Source organism: Anoplolepis gracilipes, chromosome 9, assembly GCF_047496725.1.
Source record: "Anoplolepis gracilipes chromosome 9, ASM4749672v1, whole genome shotgun sequence".
NCBI lineage: Eukaryota > Metazoa > Arthropoda > Insecta > Hymenoptera > Formicidae > Anoplolepis > Anoplolepis gracilipes.
In genome coordinates this window covers 5177257-5189434 of record NC_132978.1, presented here as the reverse complement: position 1 = coordinate 5189434, position 12178 = coordinate 5177257, and the positions used below count along the sequence as shown (strand labels likewise).

At 30.0% G+C, this 12178-nt stretch overlaps 2 protein-coding genes across 5 annotated transcripts in view; one reads left to right on the top strand and one right to left on the bottom strand.

Moving 5' to 3' along the window:
* Window positions 1-12178, bottom strand: part of Nrm (neuromusculin) — a 183435-nt gene that overhangs the window by 53065 nt on the left and 118192 nt on the right. For all 4 annotated transcript variants that reach the window (XM_072899752.1, XM_072899749.1, XM_072899750.1 and 1 more), the window contains exon 3: window positions 11816-11970. In XM_072899752.1, coding sequence (XP_072755853.1) covers window positions 11816-11970 — 155 coding nt within the window. The remainder of the gene's footprint in view (window positions 1-11815; window positions 11971-12178) is intronic.
* Window positions 6777-12178, top strand: part of LOC140669712 (neuropeptide CCHamide-2 receptor-like) — a 226019-nt gene continuing 220617 nt past the window's right edge. Inside the window, exon 1 of the mRNA XM_072899767.1 lies at window positions 6777-6934. The gene's annotated coding sequence lies outside the window, so the exon portion shown is untranslated. The remainder of the gene's footprint in view (window positions 6935-12178) is intronic.

Genomic DNA, 12178 nt, shown 5'->3' with positions numbered 1-12178 from the left:
AACAGGTGCCATGTTCTTAGGACATTATAAATCAAATCCCCAGTAACACCGACTGAAAATGCACTCAGACCACAGTGTTCTAGTACTCTGGCTGTCGATGTACCTTTACGAACGTATATATAAATGCACACACACGCGAGACATTTGCATGCTGCGTGCAAATCCATCCGGCGTAACACTAGTGTTTAAACGCGCAAATACTTATTTTTAAGGATAATTATATGGCAAAAGTGAATTGTAGAAAATTAATGATGAAAAGTACAATATAGTACATATACTAAATATAATACCATCATGTGCATTTGCATGAAATTATTTATGGAATAAACTTTCGTTATATTTGCCATGTTGATGCGGAAAATTATTCGTCTGCATAAAATGTATGAAGATATTGGAAAATTTATATAGGCATGATATATAATGCAATTCATGCATTTTCGTTGTTTAATTTCTTTTTAACTCAAATAAGTTATATGACATGACACGTACGCTTCACGCAAAAACTAAAATTTATTCGGTAGTGTGTAGATTCCATTTTCTATTGACTTAATCTCGTCTATGTTCACTTTTTGTGGTGCGCGATCGATCGGATTATGTCATTGACAAATGATAGAAAACGAGAATTTGATTATGGAAGTAAAACTCCTTTTTTCTTTGAAAGGATAAGACAGCTAAGAAAATGTTCATAATTCATATTTAAGAAAAAATATATACTTATATCAGAAAATTTAAAATATAAAATAAAATAAGACTTAATAATTATTGAAAAACGATACAATAATTGTTCAAGATTTCTATTTAGATCTTAAATTCATCGATTGAAAATTATATTTTCTTTGTTTCACCGAGATATGTCTTTTAAATCTTTGAATGGAATCTTTTTTTTTTACATTTTGCTCACTGAGAAATGTCGAAGACAATTGTATTGTTTGCTAAATTTTCTCACCTTCTGCTGCTTCTGTACATCTTGTGTCGTTTTTTCAACCATTTTCAAGATTTCATCTACAGCTTACTTTCGTGCTAAATTGAAATTTTTATAACACGACGATCTATAAAAAGGAGGCAACACGAGTAATTTTCTTATCGTGTATTTCTCGATTTTACTTTTCGATTTCACTCGTTTATATCGTCTATATTATTATATCAGCTGTAATATGTTTCATATTTATGTAATTTCATATTTATCTGTCAGTTTGCTGAGAAAACAAGAATAATCTATCGAATTAAATAAAATAAAAAATTATTAAAATATTACAATGTTTTATCTCTAAATACTAAAAATCTACAGAATATTTAACTATTAAACCGATTTTAAAAATGTTAACAACAAGTATTAGGTGTATAAATATAAGTTTTCCACTATTTTTTTACAGAATTCAATGTTTATTAACAAATTATATATGTATAGCTTAATCATGAAAGTAATCCTCATAATTTTTCAGCATTTTTTTCCATCTTTCAAGCAAGTTATAGATTTCAGATTAATAGAAAGTCTGGTCTTTACTTGTGATGAATTTATCAAATCATTTTCTTACTTTTTTCGATATTTCTGAATTTTCTATCAGATAATGTGCTTTATCCGTTGGAATAAATCATAATATGAAGGCGCTATGTCCGATAAGTATGTCAGGAGGGGCAAAAGAATCCAGCCAAGTTCCAATAATGTGTTCTTGGTCAATTTCGCCACATGAGGCCAAGTAAGATAGTCGAATGTGATTTATTATGAACCATCTGAACCCGACGAAACATTGCAGACGAATAATTGCAGATTACTATCATATCAGTTACTTTATTTGAACGAGAAGGAAAAAAATGAGTTAAAAAGAAAACGATCTTTTATTTAGGAAAAGATCATCATCCAGTTAAATTGCATGATAATGCTCGATCTCATATGAAGAAATTGTTCAAGAGCACATTATTGGAATTTGTCTGGGTTATTTTGTCCCATCCGGCATTCTTGTCTGATAGAAAATTTAGAAATGTCAAACAAACGAGAAAATGACTTGATAAATTTATTACAAGTAAAAATTAGATTTCCTATTAATCTGAAATCTATTTAAGTTGTCTGAAAGATGGAAGGAAGTGCTAAAAAATGAGCAGAATTACCTTCATGAGTAAACTGTACATGCATAATTTGTTAATAACAATTTTATAAAAAATAGTGGAAAACTTATTTACACCTAATAATTAGTTTAAATACTCTGTATGTAAAAATATGTTGCGTTCTAAATTTCTTTCTTGTAATCGTAGCAAGAGAAGTTTACAAATATATTTTAAATTATAAAAAAGTGGCACGAGAGAAATTTCTTGTTAATAATTCAGATTTCATCACTGCAATTTCTAATTTAAATGAGTTTATAAAGTCGTAAATATTATCAAAACAAATAAATTTTATAATATGCATTTGAGGAATGGAAAAAATTGCAGTAATAACACATAAAGCATACTCTCACAATTTTTTTTTAATATGTACACACATATTATTAGTAATTATGCTTTTTTAAAATTAACTAACTTTTAATAATCTTGTGCTGTACATCGTTTAATTCATTTCGATAGCAACTCTCTCTCTCTCTCTCTCTCTATATATATATATATATATATTAATTTAGATAAATACAAAAGTACATGTTTAGCAAACGGATTTTAAATAATCTCATTGAGAGTTAGGAAAAACATCTAATGTGTAAAGTACCAAGAGAGGCTTTATTCTGCAATAAAGTGAAAATTATGTATTTTAATATTTATTTTAATATAGTTACTTTGTTAAGATACGTTTAATAATATAAAATAAGATTATCATTCTCAAACTGAAGAAAGCTTAAATATATATTATCAAATTGTTGAATTTCATCTAAAAAACGAAGTTTAATATGAAAAGATTTTTCGATTTATTTTTACACTTCCTTTTCAAGAATCACTTTCTTCTCGATTATATTATGTTTTCATCTTGCAGATATGTGTGTTGCATTTTAAAATATCAAATAACTCTTCAGCGAAATTCATCTCGTGAATTCGCGAGTAACACTCTTGGCGAAATTGTGAATTTTTACGATCGCGTACGTCATCGCATGTAATTTTAATTCGCCTTTGCGAATCGAGAAAGATATGCTGTTGATGTAAGACAGAACATAACAAAAAAAAAAGGTTACTTCCCTTTGCTCTTCTACGATATCAAAATCCACTTTCCTTTTTTTATCAAAATATAATACCAATAAGTCAAAAGGATATAATGATGAAGATGACTTTTTGTAAAGACATCATATTTTATAAAGCAAAAGAGAAATTTGTTGTAAAGTTAACTAACGAGTTTCAAATGATGATCGATATATGATAAAACGCGATGCGCGTGATTCGTTAAGCAATTCGTTAACAAACTTTTATATAAAACCTTTAATTTCTGCAAAACAATGTTTTTTTGTTTGAATTTAAATTACGACAAATTAGATTAAATAACTCTGTATGTGCTTTTTATCGCTAGAAGCTAATGCCTTAAAGCTAAATATTTTAATTTATTCTAGTAGATCAAAAGACTTTAAAAATTTTCACGTTCATTATTAACTACGTTATTCGTCCACCGAAATAACTCTTGACGCGTGCTTTAATAAGATACAAATCACATTAAATCACAATGAGTTTAAGTTAATAGGCTATAACGGGTGCTCATCCAATCAGAAGCTCGCTAGCTAACTTTACGCTCCATATTCTCGAAGGCTACAATTTGCAGCCGTGGAGAAGATTTAATTGGATCGGTCGTGAGACAAGTGGTACTTCATAAAATTTGAATTGAGCCGAGTGGCTCTCCTAACTGATCGCAACTATATCTGCCTTTGCTTAATAAATGATGCAGCTAAACTAGGAACTTCATTGCTTACTCGACAAATACATTTAAGATATGTTATTATAGTATATGTCTATTGACATGTCATAATAATTGTAATAATTGATATCTTATCGGATTTTTGTCATCGGATATATTATGTCCGAATATTAAAAGTCTGAAATTTTGATATAACTTTTGCCTTTAATCTTTGAAATATTTCAGTTGCAAGTTTATTACAGAAAATTAATCCATTGGTTGATAAATCATACAATAATAAATATTTTGTAAGTAATTTTAGAATAGTTATATATGTTTTGAATAATATCAATAAATTACACTATTTTTTTTTGTTATAAGCATAAAAATTCTGAGAGTAAAGTTGTTATTTAAATAAAAAATTAACATTATTCTGATTTTTAATAATATTATCATGAATATTTTTATCTTACTGCCTTTAGTTATGTCAAGCTGTTACATGATGTAAATTTGTGTTATACATATATACAAAACACTGAAAATTATGAATTTATTTTTTCACGATATAAAAATGAAATCTTTTATGGTCACAGAATTTTGAATTCATATTCTGGCTACATTAGAATATTAATATCTGAAATTTCGGACTTACTTTTAATCTTTGGAAAAAAATGCTATACACTATTCTGGTTATAACATATACTTTTTTATTTTTAATTAAATAATGTTTTTAAATTTTAAATAAAAGAGTGAAAAAACTACAATAATTTCTTTTTATATAATGAGACAAATTTTCTTCTTACAATTACAATTAAAATTAAATGAATTAAAAGAGCTGAAATAAATTTCTTTACTTCAATACATTTATTTCTTTGCTTAATAATATTTAAAAAAAATACGCTAAGTAAATTTGAGATAATTAGTAAAAAATAGTTAATTTTTGTAAAATATAACTCTCTGGTTTAGACATAATAGAGATACGTATAAATTTTCACATGCACAAAGATTAAATTGCAAAAAATTTATTACCTTTGCCGGAATTAAATGTAATGAAATTCGCCCGACAAATGTCAAATAATGTAAATCTACCTGCTACTGTGAGAACTGCAATTCATCAACCAGATTGTTCTCTCCTGGTGTATAATCCCGAGAAAAAAGCGCGACTCTACTATTGTAGATTAAAAAGCTATCATCTTGATCAATGTTAGAAACAAGATTGGATGGTAGCTGGTGTGCACAGTTGCAAAAACGGGAAAGCTTTGTACCTTACATACAAAAAGGCTACCGTATTATTTTCGAAACACATTGAGTTTGATAAAAAAATGGAAGCGCGAAATTTTTCCCTAGCAAACTGATTTTATATTATCGATGTTAAAAATCATGATATATTTTTATATCATAGTACTTTTTATATTTAAAATCGATTGTTCTAATAACGCTACGTTCACTGAAAAAAAATTGTCGTGCTATTGTTAAAGTCGAGACTAAAAAAGTCGTTCTCGGCAGCTTAATCCATGACCGGTAATTCAAATGGTCGTCTGGTCGATTATTTGCGCACGATGAATAGTTTGAAGCGGCGGTTATCGTGGTAGCCTGTTATAATGGATTGAAAAACACGCTTAAGTTAACTGATTGTTTCTTGCGTTACAGAAAATAAATGCGATTTATCGCGAATCAAGTAAATTCACTTTACATTACCGTGCGCAATCTATCATATAACTGTTATTTTGTTGTGGGCGACAAACCTCGGATACGAAATGTCGATAGAGACGCGCGTTCGATTGGCAGCTGCAATGAAATCCCCGATTCTTTTTAATTGTAGAAAAAAATGAATTTCGAGATTAGCGTCTAAAATCCTTCTTTTTTTTGCATATCGCCGATTCATAGCAGGTTTGCCATTGTCACATTCTACCATTTTTAAAAAATTACGATGAAAGATGATTCGGTTCAAGCACTCCGACGGCGATAAAGTTTATGAATAATATACTTGAAAATGGCTTTTAAAGTCGCCTCAACGACCCGCAGCTACAACGGCAACTTTGCACTACTATAGAAAGAGATTACTTTGAGAATGGGGAAAGAGCAGGAGAGACGTCATTAGATCATAAGTAGCTTCCGCGATTTTTTTTACAAGATGGTTTCTCTCGGAATTTTTTCCGGCGTGTCTCCAGGGTATTCCTCACTCGGAATTGGCAAAGTGAGCGCGAACTTTGCGATCTTATATGTCTCTATGCAGCAATTAACTAGAAAATGATAAATTTAATTAAATCGCATATCCTTTCTTCAGCAGATATCGAATAGCACTGGGTGAGACGCATTGATATTGTAATTCGTAATTTGTATACATACTACGTCCGGACTACATATAGCAATTCTAACAATAGTTTTACTCAATACTCAGATATATATGCATTGTCTGATTACTATTATCTTTCGAAAAGGATATATATATATTCTATTGTTTTGCTAATGGTTTGTGTGTATACAGTATACAAATCTGAATTTCATCTTTTGGTTCTTGTCATATGTATATGCAATTTATCACTCTTTTAAGTTGTAATTTAATTAAATAGAAAACTATACTAATGAATGGATAACAATAAATTAATATTACGAAAATGTCAATCTTTCTTGAGTTAAATGATCTCATTGAATTATACGATTGATCAAAAATTTTCTTTGATGTAACTTTTTCCATTTGTAGCGACACAGCATATTGCATAAAAATGCAAAATAACATTCTTTCCGATTTTCCTATAAAAGATTCCGATGCAAACGGAAAAGAGAAATCAACTAGAGAGGAAATTGTGTGATTTAACGAAACGAGAAACCGGACGTTTTATGTCTCGTGGAATTTGTGACAGTGATTTTAATATGACTTTCGGAGATGCGTTCGTCGACGTTGAATCCGAGTATTCACGATGCTCGGATTCGACGATGGTTCAAAGAGAAATATTGCAATCATTCATATCTTTTCACAGCGAAGCAGAAGGCGTTCCGCAAAATGGTCACGTACGCAGCGAAAGAAGAAATAGCGTTGGATCTACTATATACTTCTCAGCTCGCTATTTAATCTCGGTATAAAGGCGTATCCAGTGCGGCGGCGTGTGTTAAAATCTTATGGCGTGTATCGCGGTAAGTACAATATTTTGCAGAGCTTTAGAGCAAGTTTGTAATAACAGATGATTTAGCGAATGAGTTAGAGTAATGCCAGAGGCGTAGTACTTTCATAATATTATATACACATAGAGAAAGCCAAAGAAACCTGACGATTTTTAACATGAAATAAGAAAATGAAATAAAACTTAAATATTTATTTCTTGTCACATACGCCATTTGATGGCATTATATATATTATATTATTATTTAACAAGAAAAAATATATAGGTACTTCATTTTTTTATTTTTATACATTTATAATATTAAATATTTATCATAATTTTTATGCTTATAATATAAAATTTTCCATTTTGTTGAGCATAATAAAATAATTACATTTTTCATAAAATTCATATTGACAGTGTTAAAAAGTAATCAAAAGTTCATTATCTTTATTCTAGTTCTGCTAACGCGCGTGTTTCTAACGTTATCTATTTGAAGATAAATCTGCTGAGTAATGTTTCTAGTTTGGAATGAGGTGTTAGAATAATCTCCATCGTTGTGTGTGTGTGAATGCGCATACGGATGTAAAATGTGATATCGTTTTGTGTACAGCTTCGTCCTATGCTTCTCTATGTAGATTAATGTCGACGCCTGTCGCGGGAGAGCTCGCAAGCTACTTTTACGTCATCGCTCTACCTCGCCGCGGTATAATGGATACGTCGTATATCCCGTATTTTATCGAAATTGGCGCTATTTAGTCGCTCGTAAATATCAATTTTCGAGAATTAAGACGGATTGAGACTCCGCCGCGTAATTTCTTTCCGTGAACATTTCTTCCGACAAACACTTTTACTTTTATCACCGTTTTTATTATTTTTGAATTAAAGACATCTCTTTCACATTTTGATATAAATTGATATAAATATTTGATTTGATATTAATATTGATTTGATATAAATATATAGATATATCCATTAAATCAATATTCAGTCTTTTTATATTGTTTTAATAAAACTTTTTTTCAACATCTTACGTTTGTTTTTAGCATATCTTATATTTCTAGCTTTCTTTTAAATATAACAAAAGAGGAAAAACATTCTAACTTTTACTTATGAAATTTTTATGAAAAATGTATGTCCATTTATTTCACGTAATTGAATATTTAAGCCAATATAGAAATATAGAAATGTATTATTATTACTATCATTAATATTAAAATATAAAATAATTTTCTTGTGTGCAGTTTTATCTCTATTTCGTACAAGATAAGTTATAGCTGTTAGGAATTATGTTTAAAGAAAAATAATGTTATACGTATTTTTCTTGTTTTAACTTTCCTTTTATTTTTCTCTTTTCTGCTCCGCAACTGGGATCAAATTGCAAAATAATTGCGCTATATATGAAGAAAACTAAGAAACGCTTATTAAAATTATTTATCAATTTCATACTGTTTTGTTTTGACAATCATATTTAATTAAATAAATGAGAAGAATTCACCAATAGTTTAAACAAATAACTTTTAGATTAATTTACAATTTTTTCTATTAGCGAGAATTTATTTAGACGTCATTTATTTTCCTGTCTTTTATTATTTTAGTTTTAAATATTAGTCAAATCTACGTGTTTTATTAAAATAAAGTAAGTTTAACTAGAAAGAGAGATAGTAATCAAAACTTAATGTTCTTTAAAATTAGTTTTGCTTGGAAAATGCCTCTATTTAATCTAAGTTGTAATATTTAGAAAAATAATGCATATATCTCGTGTGTAATATCCGAGATATCAGAGCATTTTATCTTATCTAAAATAGCCGAAAACGCAGCGATGTTACATTTCGTGACAGAATTCAACACACGTCTTTGCGGAAGAGCAACTCGATATAAATATATATATATATCGAGTTGCTTTTATTATATATATAAATTCGCAAGGCAGCAGTTTAAGTTCGACAAATTGAGGTCGCGATCACTTATGCATCAAGAGCAACTTCTCCCAACTTCTTCTTTCGTGTTTCAATTGGCTGTGCAATCAAAACGATAAAAAGCTTGAAGAAAATCTCTGGACACGACTGCACGAAAGAAACGTTCTTATTTAAAAATTTTCGTGATGAGAATTGACAATGATACTCATTTTGTTCCTTCCTTCGAAGGAATCTGTCACATTTCTCTTATTCGTATACTTTTGCAATCGTCATTACCATGTAAACAATAATGTAACAATAAGAGTAATAAAAATGAAATGACATAAAATGACAATCAACAAATGAAACCGGAATTTCGTTTAATTCTCATTCAAGAATTTTAGAGACTTTATCTTTTTAAGTAGATCTTAAAATTAATTGTTCCCGACGCTCTTACGTATGAAGTTTCGAGAAGAGTCTCATCTTTCATAATAAGCAATGTAAATTTCCGAATACCGCTTATGCGCGTGTGTGTAAGCACTACGTCGCGATTATACTTGAAAACTTTCTCCACCCTACTCGTTTAACTCGCCGTGATATCACGAGACATGGCTCACGACAGGGAAGAAGACAGATCAGTAGCCGGAATCTCGTACAATAGATAACATATACATTCTATTCACGTCGCGATGACGGCTCGCTGAAAATCGCTACATTTACTGAATAAACCACTCCAGAGGAATTGTCTCATTCTTCATAAACTTGCAAAGAGAGAGAAGAGAGAGAGAGAGAGAGAGGGAGAGAGAGATATCAGGGATAATATAGAATAACTATATACGAAAATATTCTTAAACAGAGAATGTCTCAAAAAGCTCGTGGTTGGTTGAAGGAAAATTTTCTCTGATGAATTTGGAAGAGAGCTTTCCTTATCGAAAATTTAAATGGAGGTCTTATTACGGAGTTACTTAATAGCGCAATTAACCCTATAACTCCGTGCGGGATAATTATAGGAACCACTAATGCTCCTTCCGACGTTAATGTCTTTTCTGCCAGTTACGGAAGAGAAAGCTCGACTAATATTTAAATAAAATAATATTTTCTTACATCACCAATTATTTTCATATATCCGTTTTAATAAGGAATATTCGTTACAAATCAAAATTTTTATCGCAGCTCTAATCATTATTATTATTTTAAATAAAAATACGTAAAACGTGCATCTGTCTTTTATATTTTCAAGTTAATATATTTAAATCTTAATAAATTTTCATGCGGAAAATTTTGCTCATTGCACTTCACAGTATATACATATTGTATGCATATTAAATATTTGAACATTAATTTCGCATTTTCCCGAGATTTCTCCGCGATCCTTAATTCTCAAGAATTTCAGTTTCATACAGATTTAACGCGAGATAAGCCAGTAGAAAGGTAACTCGCAATCTAACCACAGTAATTACGTGATTACGACGCGTTAATATGATTAAATAATATTGCGCGTCAGTGATACCTATTTAGCCATTAAGCGGGTTTGTAGTAATAACGTTTAAATAATATTGACATAAACGTTAAATTAAGAACGTTAAACCAAATGATTCCACTTATCTCGAGTACGTAAGATTATACGCTAACGAGAGAGGGTCTAACTTTGTGCTCAACTTGTCGATATTAACTTTTGTCGAATTAGGAAGTCATCCGGTTTAACTTGAGCTATCGATGTCTAATTTGACATGGGTTTAACCAAGATCGCAAACCGTGGTTACTTAGTTTCTGCGAAAATTAACTACTTGGTCACGACCGAGAGTGCTTTTTTACACTTCTCGATCTCGCGTGTTACATACTGAATTAGTGCGGATAGTCGTAGAAAAACATTTGAAACTACGAGAAGAACTTTTGAGTCGAAGGAAAATCAGACCGTAGATAAGTAGTAGGTATTTCGAAGCACAAAGTTTGTAAGATATTTCAAGCCGTCTGTATATTTGATTATTTTCATTTTAACATCATAAACACTTGAATTATAATAAAAACGGTCTGTAATTTTATTATTTTTACTTTGAATAATTTGTGTGTATATGAAATAAAAAAAAAAGAATTTGAATTGCGGAAGCTATTGGTGTTTAGCCACAAAATGACCGCAAAATGTAAATGACATTTCTATCTTCGAAATACGAATTTCGAGACGAAACACATCGTTGCTTGCCAATCCCGTAAAAGGGCCATTTGTAACGGTCATCTGTAACGAGTTGTCCATCGTTCAGATGTATCGTGTAAAATTGAAATATTGGCGAGAACGGTCACGTATAGCCGTTAGTGTGAAATAAACATTGCCTGATTTATTAAACGCGAGCAATGTCTATAGATTTGCAAATGTTACTTTCATCCTATTATGTATATTGCAGTGCAGTACGCAAAGCACTTTAAATATATTTCCCTACGTCATATGATAAGCTAGATACGTAAATAGATTAAATAGAATAATCTGTCACATAATGTTATCTTTGAGAAATATCCTGTCAAATTTGCTAGATAATAATACTAGATAGTAATATGAGAAAGCAGCGTGATGTAATAAAAATAATGTAAACAGATTTCCAAATGCGCAATATAAAAAGATATTTTCCATTGCATTGTCAAGTCATAGTGCAATCATCTTTCATTTACGTGTCTGACAATGTAATAGTCATAGTATTATCAGTGCATTATAGGAATGACATAACAAAGAGACGTACGGTTAAAAATATCGGATGTGATTTACGACAACGTTACGCGAAAACTTTTCTTAAAATGGGTTCAGTAAATCTTTCGGCATTACTCTCTTTTACGAATTATCCGCAAGATCTTTATATACTTTGTAAAATGCCGGAAGGGTTTACATACCTCGGTATCTTCTACATATTTTTAAGAGTATAAATTTCAATATTAATCATATTTATCCAATTTGATAAAAATGTAAATTTACTCCGAAAATATTAATTTGCGTAAATAATAATCTGGTACCGTTGCCATGATGTACTTACCCGTGATGTTAAGGATAATGTGCTGCACATTGTTGCATTCACGATTGACCGCAAGATACGTGGCTTCGCACTTGTAGAGACCCTCGTCTTCTAGCCGGACTTTCGGTATTATCAGATACGTTTTCGATGAATTCGCCGAATATTCTATGTCGGCTCTGAAACATTTATAACGGTATTTATAAGAATGATTTAATAGGAAATTAAAAAAAAGAAGAGTATGTAAATAATTTGAAAATCAAATCAATAATTTTTTATTGATGAAATTTTCATAACGTTTTAATATTTGAATAATTTTATGCAATGTAACACAAAAAGTCGAATAATAATCCTGCTATTATAGCAAGTAAAATTTAATAATGAAAA